Source organism: Spermophilus citellus (assembly GCF_964194105.1).
Source record: "Spermophilus citellus genome assembly, chromosome: 5".
Taxonomy (NCBI): domain Eukaryota; kingdom Metazoa; phylum Chordata; class Mammalia; order Rodentia; family Sciuridae; genus Spermophilus; species Spermophilus citellus.
Genome location: NC_138186.1, coordinates 54,436,451 through 54,449,270, shown reverse-complemented (window position 1 = coordinate 54,449,270; position 12,820 = coordinate 54,436,451). Strand labels below are relative to the sequence as shown.

Genomic DNA, 12,820 nt, shown 5'->3' with positions numbered 1-12,820 from the left:
AATCTCTTTAATTATCAGGTTAAGTCAGATTGACAAAGTGATTTGTCAATCACAAATTGGGGATGTGGCTCAAGCGGTAGCGCGCTCGTCTGGCATGCGTGCAGCCCGGGTTCGATCCTTAGCACCACATACAAACAACGATGTTGTGTCCGCCGATAACTAAAAAAAAAAAAAAATTAAAAAAATTCATTCTCTCTCTCTCTCTCTCTCTCTCTCTCTCTCTCTCTCTCTCTCTCCCTCTATCACTCTCTCTCTAAAAAAAAAAAAAAAAAAGAATTGGTACAGTGCTGGAATGATTATCTCATCTTGGTGACTTGTCAGAAGGTCATCATCATCTGGGAGTTTGTGCCCAGACCCCTGTCCTCCTCTTTCCACTTGGTGGCATTATTTTGTCATAATAGTATTAATTTGATTCATTATCAAAAAAGTAGGAATGATAATTAAGAAATATGCTAAGCTTTTGATGTTGCAACCCAATGAAGTAGAGTTGATTATTATGTTGCTAGTCCTGTGTGTGTGTGTGTGTGTGTGTGTGTGTGTGTTTTAAAGAAGTATGGGGTCTTCTGTTATAGCACTGGGGTAAAGCACTCGCATAGCATGTGTGAGGCACTGGGCTCCATCCTCAGCACCACTTATAAAAATAAATAAATAAAGGTATTATGTCCATCTACAACTAAAAATATATATATATTTTTAAAAAATGTGGGACTGCCAGGCGCTGTAGTGCACAACTGTAATCCCAGCAGCTCTGTGGGCTGAGGTAGGAGGATTGCAAGTTCAAAGTTAGCAATTTAGGGAGGCCCTAAACAATTTAGTAAGACCCCATCTCAAAAAAATAAAAAAGGCTGGGGGATGTGGTTCAGTGGTTAAATGCCCCTGGATTCTATTCCTGATACCAGAAAAAGAAAAAAGAAAGAAAGAAAAGAAAGAGTGGGTAGGACTTAGGGGGCTGGTGTTGTGGCTCAAGTGGTAGAATACTCGCCTAACATGTATGAGGCACTGGGTTCGATCCTCAGCATAAAAATAAAATAAGGATATTTTATCCACCTAAAACTAAAAAATAAATACTAAAAAGAAAGAGTGGGCCTTAGGGTGGATTTCAGTGAGGTGGATCAATTTCTATGTCTATATGTATGGAGCGTCTGTTTCTGTGTTAGGCTCCTTTTATAGATACAGACTTTGACTAATAAACATTAGTGAATAATTATGTCGAGATCATGATAGAAACCATGGTATATGCTTCTCCAGCACAGAGATGTAAGATTCTTTGTAAAATTCTTTACAGTAAAATTCTTTACTGTAGTATATATGTTAGACCACCACCAGTTCCCAGAGTGCCAGAGGGTTGTAGTACTGGAGCAGTTTTACTTAGAGAAAGTGTTAGAGACTGAACAGATCTTCTTTAATAAGACCATTTATAAATATGGCTATGGAGAAGGAATTGGAAATGCTTGTCCCAGCCTTGCTGCCCAAAGAGCTTGAAGCTACATCCATAATGATTTTGTGATCATCTCTGATGTTGATGTACTAATTGAATCAGATTGTCTAGGGACAAAATTGTGAAGCAGTAAAGTATAGCGTAGGTGGAAATTAACAAACTGAGAGTCGAGAAAGACCACTAGTGAGACCTCGTTGTGTCTGTAGAGGATATCAGCATTTGAAGTAATTGTCAAGGGTTTTATCCTTTCAGAGGCTTGCTGTCTTTCTGGTTTTCATAAAAATAGTGTTAAGATATGTGAAATTTAAAATAAGGTTCCCTGTGTGCAAAAGAATACCACATGTGTGAGGTTCGGATATTCGTCACCCAGCTTAGGAGACAGAGCATCACCAAACCTTTGAAGCCCCTCATGTATCCCTCCTCCAGGATCATCACCAGTGTCCTCCTATCTAGAATCTGAATTTTACTGTATACCATTCCCTAGCTTCCCATGACAGTTTCATCAATATAAGTTGAATTATACTCTATGTTTTTCTGTCACTTATTCTTCTTAACGACTTTCCTGTGTGAGATTGACCCCTGTTGATAAAGGGAAAAGCGAAAAAAGAAAAAGAAAAGAAAACCCTTTTTCTTCTCTTACACAGACAACACTAATGTGTGAGGGTTTTTCTCGACACACCAACGCAGTTCTCCAGCAGTGTCCTTAGTTCAGTTCTGACACAACAGAAGTTAGTGCAGACACCATAGGACACCAGTCACAAGCAGTAGGTCCCTCGGTTTCCCAGAACTTCTGTCCAACTTGGTTATAGACCAGAGGTTCCCACAGTCCCCTTCTTGAATTTGACATTTCTTGAACTCTGGGAAACACATTTGCTGGTTTGCTGTAAAGGAGACAGATGACCAGCCAAAGAAGAGGTGCATATGGCTAGAATGTGGGAAGGGGAGCAGAGCTTCCATGCCCTCCACAAGTGGACCCTCACCCCAGCACATTCACATGAGCCATAGGCACTATCAATTATGAACTCAATCTGCAGCCCCTCTTCCCTTTCCAGAGGATGAGGAGAGGCCCTGAAAGTTCCAGCCTTCTAATCATGCCTGGTCTTTCTGGTGATCAGTCCCCATCTAGGCGCTCACAAAGTCACCTCATTGGAATAAAAGACACTCCTATCACCCTGGAAGTTCCAAGGGATTAGAAGCTTATGCCAAGAACCAGAATCAAAGGTTGCATATTAGAACAAAAGATTCTTTTAATATCCCTGTCACAAGGATTTAGAGTTCTGTCTCAGGAATCTTGGGCAGAGAGCAATACATACGTAGTATATTTACATAATATTTATTATATATACATATACATATAAAGTACATAGAAATAAAAAGAATTACACATAGCTCATTTTATTTTCATTTTTAGTTCAGTAGTGAAATTGTAACTAGTAGACAAGCTGAACAGAGATTAGACATAAGTAAAGAGAACCAGTGAATACAATTGACTAAGAAATTACCTAGAATGCTTCAAGGAATGTAAAAAAATGCAAGGAAAGTTAAGAAGCAGGGAGGGTGGAATGAGAAGTTCAACATAGACCTGATAGGAGTCTAAGAAGAACGAAAAACAGGAAATGAAGGAACCTCAGTATTCAATAAAATAAGGGCCCCAAATTTCTAAAACCAGTGGAAACCTTGTGGTGGTGAATTTGGGGTGGGGATGTGGCAGGGTTAAGGGCGAAGCACTATCGCTGAGTGTGTCTGGGGGGTTTCCAGAAGACACTGGCATTTGAATCAGTGGGCTGAGGAAGACAAATTTGCCTTTACCCAGTGTGAGTAGGCACCATCCACTCAGTTGAGGACCCGGGTAGAACACAGAGGCAGAGCAAAGGCAAATCTGCTCTCTCCCCCAAAAGCTGGGGCATCAGTCTTCCGGCTTTTGGTCTTCAGAACTTCAGGTTCTCAGGCCTTTGGACTTAGACTGAGCTAAGCCACTGGCTCCCTCCTTTTTCTAGCTTGCAGGCAGCATGTTCTGGGTCTTCTCAGCCTCCATAACACAAGTCAATTCCCATAATAAGTCCCTTTTTTCATGTGTCTGTCTCTTTCTGTGTATATCTTATCTATTCTGTTTCTCTGTAAAACCCTCAATAATATAGCTATAATGTTCATATTTAGTCCATAGCAGGATCAATTAACACATAGGTACAATATAGTATAATTGCAAAACCCCAAAACCAAGGAGAAAAAGCCTTAAAATTAATAGGAGAAAAAAAGAAATTGCTAGAGTTTGGGGGATAGCTGACTGTAGTGGACAAAACAGTAGAGGCCAGAGATTATGGAATATCATCATCATAGTACTAAAGAAAAAGAGCTTATACCAATTAAACTATTTTGAAGAGTGGTGGCAAAATGTACTGTTTCAGCTTTTTCGTTGCTGTGATCAAAAGACCTGACAAGAACAAAATTTTAGAGGAGAAAAAGTTTATTTGGCACTCTTGGTTTCAGAGGTCACCCATGGCTGCTGATGCCTTTGCTCTGGGCCCCAGTGAGGCGGAACACGAGGGTGGAAGGGCCTGGCGGAGGGAAGCAGGACATGGCGGTCAACAAGCAGAGAGCTCTGCTCACCACAGACAAAGTGTATATGGAAAGGCACAGTGCCAGGAAGCTACCTCCTCCAGCCACACCCTGCCTGCCTGTAGCTACTATCCAGTTAATCTGTGTGGGTGGGTCAATGCACTGATTAGATTAAGGCTGTCTAGCCCAATCATTTCTCCTGGGAACATTCTTGTATTGTCTCACACATGAGTGTTTGGGGAACACCTCCTGTCCAAACTATAACATACACCTTCAGACAAAAACTTGGCCGAATACTAATAGATATGCCATCAATTGAAGAAAGTTGAACCAAAAGGAGGGGGGATATTTAAAAAGTAATAGCGAACAAATTGGTGAATGTGGATAAACTGAGCCATAACCCCAGCCCCTAGTAATGACTAATTTAGAGAATATAAAACAGAATAGAACTAAAATGTTAGGTAATAATGACAAGCCACTAAGCGATTGGTATTAAAAAATATTAAGGTCTTCTGTATTGTTCAGGAGAAGGGACTATGCAGTTTTCAGCTTTAGGCATTGTTAAGTCTGATATGATTATCTAAAAATAACTAGCAAAATCGTAGAATGGAATGTACAACTTCCAAACCAAATCAATAGAGAGAACTGGTGAGGAAAATAAAGGAAACCATCAAATTGTTAGCTTTCTGTCCACTCTGCTCCAGTTTTCTAAGGAAAGCAGCAAAGAAGAAACTTGTAAATAAATCTGCCCATTAAAAAACACAGAACACTGAGCTTATTTTAAAACTATTGTATGTTATTTACAAGAGACTAGGAAATTAAAAAGTAGTGTGATACTAAGAAAATAGTACCCAAAGTAAAGATATCAGATAATGTAGACTTCGGGGTAAAGCCATTATTAGGAGTAAGAGCAACAGTATGTAATGGGAAAGGTCTAGTCCTCCAGGAAGGTTTAATAATTCTAAAATGATGTGTATGAAATGATGTGATCCCAGAATATATAAAACAAAATTGAAAGAATTATAAGGAGAAACCTGACAAGACTACAGTCATAGCAGGAGATTTTTAACAAATGTCTGAAAAACTAGTAAGTATATAAATGATTTTAATACAATTAACAAGTTTGATTTAACAGACATATAGAACTATTCAGCCCTCAAATTAGAGGATACACACTTATTTTCAGATACACATGAAATATTAAGAATTAGTCACATACTATGCCACAGAGCATCCTCATTACTGCACAGACCACATGCTGCATGCTCATTACTACACAGACCACACCTTTTGTCCACCTTGCAATGGAATTAAAAATTAGCAATGAAAAGATGACATGAAAAATTATATTTGGAAAGCTAAACACATACTCTGAATAAACAAAGAAAAAATTATAATGAAAATTTGAAAACATTGAAAGTAGTCAGCTTTTGAAGTATCAGACAAATGCAGGTTGAAGGACATTCTACATAATACCTGACTAGTGCTCTTTTAAACACTGTGTGGTATGTTAAAACTTGAAGATAAAGGTGAAAACAGGAGTTTGAAGTAAAATGTTAGCTTTAAATACTTTTGTAAGAAAAGAAAAAGATTAATGAGCGGAGGGCTCGTGAGATGGAGATGTGGTTCAGAGGCAGAGGACTTGCCTAGCACATGTAAGGCCCTGGGTCCACCCCCAGCACTGCAAAAAGGGAAGAAAAGAAGAAGGGGGTTAAGCGTTCACTCCAAGTAGTGGGTGGTTGGGGTGAGAGGGAGTGAATCCAAAGGAGCAGAAGGCAGAAAATAATGAAGAGAAGAACTTAGTGAAACAGGATAAAAAAGAAAAATTAAGTGTTAGTTCTTTGAAAGCCTAGATAAAGTAAGAAAACGAGTATAGGACTGATCAAAAAAGAAATAAAAGATATAAATAAATGATATTTGAAATGAAAAAGAGGGTATAAAGCAACTTAGCAAGACTGGCTCAAAATGAAAAATAAGAAGGGCTGGGGATGTGACTTAGTGGTTAAGTGCCCCTGGGCTCAATTGCTGGTACTAAAAAAAAAAAAAAAAAAAGAAAGAAAGAAAGAAAATTATGTCAGTGTATTTAGAAACTGAAAATGTAAAAATTAACTGAAAGGACTAAAATATCTAAAACAATTTTGAAGAAAAAGAAGAGAAAGATGGGGAGGAGAAGCACTAATATTAGGAGACTTTATGATTACTCTAAAATTATGGTAACCGAGACATCATGGTGGAGGCACAAAAGCTGGGCAAAGCAATCCATGAAACAGGATAGAGATCTTAAAGAGAGGTGCCGGCACATAGGAAAACTTTATACATGACTACAGTAGCATAAATTAGTGGGGAGAAGGACAGACTGTTCATTAAATGGTGCTGGGGAAATTGGCCATCCTTATGAATAAAAGATGAGAATAATTCCTATCTCACAGCATTCCAAAAATAAATTCTAAGCAGATTAAAATGTGAAAAGGAAAATCTGAACACTTTTAGGAGAAAATACAGGAAAATATCTTTATGGATTGGGTATAGGAAATAATTTACAAACCAGAAAGGGAGAGCACAAATCACAAATGAAAGATTAAATATTTCTACTCAGTATTAACCTACAAAAGATTGTCATTCTGCACATCAATTATAGAAGGATAATAGAAAAATAGGCAAAAGGTATAAAAAAATAGGCAATTTACAGAGGAGAGGTAGGAAAAAAGGTTCAACTTCATCTAAGGAAAAAGGGTGAAGAACTAAAACCACACTGATGTATAATTTCATACTCTCTGTCCAGTATTACCAAGAGTTACTTTTAGTGAGTTGAAAGTAAATGTTTATAACTGCTTTGGTGAGTAATTTGGCAATACTCAGGGAAGTTGAAGAAAAATATGGGTATAATTCTTTTCTATTGTTTCTATTAATTACCTTCTATTATTCTATACAGCAAGTATATATTCCTTTAAGGAAATTCTTAGCCAGGAACACAAGGACACACTTCTGTTTGTAATGAAGAAGAAAATAATGGTAACAGTCTAAATACCCTTTAGTGGGAAGCTAGATGTATACATTTTGGAATTTATACATAGAAATACTTTATAGATTTTAAACAAATGATCATATTTATGTTTCTATTGAATGTTCCTTTGTCCTGATATGATAGATGTTAATATTGTTCACTGAATATCCATTTTTTCCTCCTAGTACCTCTCCTATGCACACAGCAGGATGGCTCTTTCTGCCCTGCCTAACCTTTTAGAGCCATGTGACTTGCCTTGGCCAATGAAATGTGAGCATAATGGCATATTGCTTTGGGGAAATATTTTAAGAGCCAGTGTCCAGATCATTCTCTTCCCTGCTGCTGTGATTGTCAATATAAAACTCTTTCATTGGGATCTCTTGTGATATTGTGAGCAGAGCCACCTGGCTGATTAAGTACAAAATGTGAAATGTGAAAAATAAATGTGCTACATGAAGCCACTAGGGGACTGGAGGGCTGTCTGTCATTGCAGCATAGCCTGCGCTGGAGTGCTGTTTCAGGGCTCAGCTCCATTCACTGTGCGTCTTGTGCCACTTCTGGAAGTCCTCCCTTCTCATTAGGGAATGCTACCTCTTTTCCTTGAGATGGAGATGTCTGGACTTGCCCTCTGAAGATACTTCTTTACCTTTGTTTTGTTCCAAAGTCATGGGACTTTACGTCAGTGTATTTAGAAACTGAAAATGTAAAAATTAACTGAAAGGACTAAAATATCTAAAACAATTTTGAAGAAAAAGAAGGGAAAGATGGGGAGGAGAAGCACTAATATTAGGAGACTTTAAGATTACTCTAAAATTATAGTAACCGAGACAGCATGGTGGAGGCACAAAAGCTGGGCAGAGCAATCCCATGGACCCCTTTTCTGCTATGAAATTTTCTTCACTGGTGGTTTCACCAGTGTTTTGCTTGTTTCTTTGGAGTTAAAACTTCAGAGTCAAAAGAATTTGTCACCAGAAAACCATCTTGTCTCTCTCCCTCCTTCCCTTCATTTCTTCCTACTCTGTGGCCATTCTCATTTTCAAAAAGCAAAGCAATTAGTGAAGTATGAGATGAAGTGTTAAGTCCAGGCTTGTCCAACTTTGGAAAATAAATGCATTGCTCAGAAGATACATGTAGGATTATTTACTTCACATCATTATAAAGTTAGGAGTGTTTTGACACGATGATAGTATTGCTCATTCTCTGTATTTTCAGAGAGTATAATATACTGAAAAATATAGCAAGTTGACATTGTCGATTTTGGTCTAAAATGTCTAAAGAAAATTGCAGATTTTGGTAGAAACCCTGTAGAAAAGGCCTAGGGACTTAAAATGCCCTTATCTTGTATTGCTCTCTCCTCAGTATTTAGAGAATCTTTATCATACTGGGCAGCCATCATTTTGTGGAAGCTCTTGACTTTTATAAATGAGCAGGTTGATATGGACTTGGAGTATATAGAGAGACTGAGAATCAAAACACAGCTGGTTTTTCAAGATACAGCAGTTCATGAACAAAGGAAAGAGCAAATGTGTTGCAGTGACAGAATAGTAAACAAGAAGAGGAAATGAATCACGGCTGAGGCCAACTGTACTTTCTGAGAAGCGATTGGTATCATGTCCTCGATCACTTTCCTGCTTTGTGAATTCTAAAATACGGAATTTATGAATTTCCCACTTAACATATGTGTATGTTTACAGCTCATTAATCTCATTTACTGGACCAGGGATGTAGCTCAGGGTTAAAGCTCCTGCTTAGCGTGTGCAAGGCCTTGGGTCTGTTCCCCAGCACCACACCAATCTCAATTTCTATAGTTTCTCTTTGTGGTAATATTCTATGGTATATATATCCACTCTGTATTTAATATGTTATTATGTTCCTTCATAATAAAATACTATAGGATTAATTGCTACATATGGTTTGGTTTGTTCTAACCTTAAGTTCAACTTTTTAAAAATTATTTGGCATGGAAAATTCATGTATTAAGATAATCAAGATGTTCTAATTTCCCTGTTATTGTTGATTTGAGATAGTAATTAATTAATCTTGTTCTGCTCATGCTTTTGGAATCTATTTGACTTCTCTTATCCTAATGCCAAATCTTGGGTTTGCATTCACAGTTCCCATGGAGAATGTTGCAACAATTGCTGATTGTGCCAGTGTAATCGAAGGAGTCAGTCGGAGCCGAAATGCCTTGCTGAATGGGGACACTAAAAATTATGATTGGGATTCTGGCTACACGTGTCACCAGCTAGGAAGTGGTGCAATTGTGGTTCAGCTGGCACAGCCATACATGATTGGATCAATACGGTAAGATTATTTCTGCTCATTAATTAGTTTTTAAATGTAACTATTTTTATGAAAATTATATTTTGGTAAAATGATGACCTCAATAACTTCAGTGATGAAATTCTGCTGTTCTCTGATCTGAACATGCAGAAGGGAGTAGGAGTGGAAGGCTGAGGCAGTAAGATTCCAGATGTACATTTGGATTTCTGGTGGGGAGAGGCACCGACATCAGGCACGGGGGACTAGAGAAGAGGCCCACCTGGGCCAGGTTCACTCCCTCCCAAGTCTCCCTTTGCATTGGCTAGAGACAGGGTAACATGTCAAAAGAGGTCTTACATAGAATGAAAAATTGTTTTCAGTGTTAATAAATGACTGCATATGAACCAAACAGATCTGAATATGATACCTGGTTCTAAAATCTTGTTAGTAACTTTGTGTCTGGGTTGTTTTTCATTATCCCTTTTTTGTTTTAAGAAAGGCACTTTAACTTTGCTTGATTTGTAGGAATATGTAATTTTTAAGTGGAGACTGGTATTGCTCCTTGACAGAATACTTTTAGTTGAAGAGGGCTATCTGGATCTTGAGTAGGCTTCCCTGCCCTGCCCTGCCCTGCCCTGCCCTGCCCTTTCCAGAAGACCTCCAAAGTCCTCCTGTAAAAAATGTCTTTCTATGAATCTTTCTCAGTCTGCCTGGAGTGGAGGTGTTGGAGGCTCATGACTGCCTCCCCCACCCCATCGTGTGCCACATTTGCTGTGTCATTTCCTGTTCTCTTCTTTAAGACAGTGTGTTGAAAGAGAGAACTAACAAAAATAAGACAGAAGGAGTGTGACAGGCACAGATTTGTCAAGGGGCTAATAACCCCAGAGGTTTCCCAAGCACCCTGAGGACTTGGTGCTGAATTTCTTGGCAAATTCAGACTATTTCTTCATTAAATTGGCAACCCCTTTTCATCAAGGGCCATGTCACAAACCAAGTACCATAAGGCAGCAAATCAGAGAAGCCTTTAGTTTAGACTGAAGGCCAGATCACTCACTTAGGCTTACAGAGGGGTACAAGACCGGCCACAACCAGTCTTGACAGGCTACCAGTACAAATAAAAACTGTCACACTGCAATACAACCCCCTTCCTTTCATTAGCTGCATGGATTAACTAAAGTACTCATCAACCACCTACTTAATAAGCTGTTTGAGAATTTTTGTCACAGATTATGTGAAACTTGCTTGTATATTTCCCATTATAATCTATTCCTCTTCACTTTAAAAATCTGGGAAACAGTTGTCCTTCTTTTGTCTTCTGGCACTCCTTATAGTCCCCACAATTTCTTAAAGATTACCAGTCGTGTCTCTGAGATTACATCTGCAATTTCTTTCAGCAGGCTTGGGGTGTAACTCATCTGAGCCAGGAGACTTGAAATCATTTAAATTGACTGGATACTCTCTTTTCTTTCACTTCACCTATTTGGGACTTCAATTTTCTCTTTATTATGTTTGTTCTGCCATTTCTAATTTGAAGGCCAGTCTTCTTGCCAATGAAGATTGAAGCAAATGGGCAGCTTAGTAGCTGTACCCGCTCTCTTGTGATATTTTCTTTATTCCATTCGTTTCCTTGGTACTTTGTGCCCCCTCCTCACCTCTGCCACCATCTTACGGTGTTCCATGTGATCTCAAATCAAGATGTCTAAGGTGAAGTTCTTCTGTCCTCCCCCTTCTTCTCAAGTTACCTTGTGGGGAGACTCCCTATCTCAGTCAGCAGCACCCTTTCTCTCCAATTTATTTGTTGCCTGAGCCAAAAACATGAGGCTCTTCTAAATCTCGACCTCTCCTGTTCCTCCCCCTCCTACCAGCCAGCCCTGAAGTCCTGGCAGTACCGTCTGCAAACACCTCACCAGCTCACCTCTCCTCCACCCATGCCATGACCACAGCTGTACCTTTGTAGTTTGGGTTCTCTATCCAACCTTCAGACTTCCACTGACTCTCCCTCCTCCATGTGTAGCCATCCCTCACCCTTACCATCAATCTAATGTGGCTACAGCCCTCCCTAAGAGGATTCATGGCTGCTCTTTGCCTTCAGGAGAAAGTGCCAACTAAACCATTTAACAACGTTCTGCCTTGTCTGTACAGCCTCTTCTCTCAGCCTCCACCTTGCCATACAGCCTCTACATCAGCACCTCAGCCTGTCTTGCTGTTTAGTTGTTAGCATTTATGGTGCCTGTCCTTTCTTACTCCCTGCCTTCCAATCTCTGATCATCCTGTTCTCCCTGCTTACACCTCTTACCACCTTCTCGTTCCCTTCTCTTACCTGTCTTTCTTATTCCCCTTTATTGTTATTTCTTACCCCCTCTTATTTCTTATTCACCCCTTAGGGAGTGCGTCTCTAACCTTCTGTCATCTCCTGGGCTTATTGCCATCCCATGCGTTTGGTCTAGAGTTCCTGTCACAGCATTTGTATTATGATTATTTACTTGCTGGCTCCCCCCTGCCCACCTGGCATGTAAACCTGTGGCAACTCCAAATAAGCTTCTCTTGTTAGGTTAAATGTACATGAGGCGGGCTGTCAGATAGAGGGGGAATTGTAGCAGGTACAGTAGGAAATCTATAATTTTAGATTCAGCAGGAACCTGATATGGTTGTTGCCAGGGTGACAATTGAAGACAAACAGGCTCTTCATGGGACAAGGCCACCTTGGCCTCTGCCTCTACCAGAGAATCAGAGATGTTGAATCTGACTCCAGGAAAATGTGTCATTGGTGCAGGAGAGAGCAGTGCCCATTTGGTTTTCTTTAAATGTGGAATGAAAATGATTCCCCCCCCAAAAATTCTTCTTTTCCTGACTCAGAGGGAGGATGATGAGCAGGAGCACAACCAGAGGCAGAATTGTGTATCTCAGCACAGTATGAAGCCTCCAACTTCCATCAGCCCAAGTATTGTTTTTTCAGTAAGAAGATCCATGCAATTGAAGCTCTGTATAACTAGCTGAGCGCCCAAAGAGACACGTCTCGGTGAAACCAACATTATGTTGTGAGGAACTGCATTTGCCTCTTCTGTGACATTATTAAGAGGAAAGGGAGAGAGATTTCCTAGCCACCAATGCCTGTGGACGGTGCTGGATATCTTGGCAGGCTGCAGTTACAGCAGCTGATGTGCCCAGATAGACATTTATTGATAGGAAACTAGATCAGTGGCACCTCTTCATGGAGATAGGTAATTGACCAATGACGGGTTGATTAGTCAGTGACATTTGACCCACAGCTTCTATTGCTCGTGATGACTAACTTACTTTCCTAGTCACTGTATCTGCTGCAGCCCATGGTTCTGCATCAACCCCTAGAGAGTGGGAGCTGCAAAGCTCAGGCTGGGAGGGTGGAGAGCTGGGACGCCTGGACACACGGTCCCCCCCTGTGCGAGGTAGGGCCCAGTCACATGTCCTTAAGCTTTGGAAATTCAAGTTTCTTTGTAGTTGGTGACTTCAGAGGCAAAGTTCTCAAGCATGATTTATTTTGATCACTTCATTCTTTATTCCTAAGAGAAGATGTAATTGTT

General features: G+C 39.8%; 1 protein-coding gene across 2 annotated transcripts in view; it reads left to right on the top strand.

Annotated features, from left to right (window-relative positions):
• The window catches only part of BTBD9 (BTB domain containing 9), a 404,071-nt gene that overhangs the window by 292,726 nt on the left and 98,525 nt on the right, over positions 1-12,820 (top strand). For both annotated transcript variants that reach the window (XM_081294490.1, XM_081294491.1), the window contains exon 8: positions 9,113-9,302. In XM_081294490.1, the coding sequence (XP_081150616.1) occupies positions 9,113-9,302 (190 nt within the window). The remainder of the gene's footprint in view (positions 1-9,112; positions 9,303-12,820) is intronic.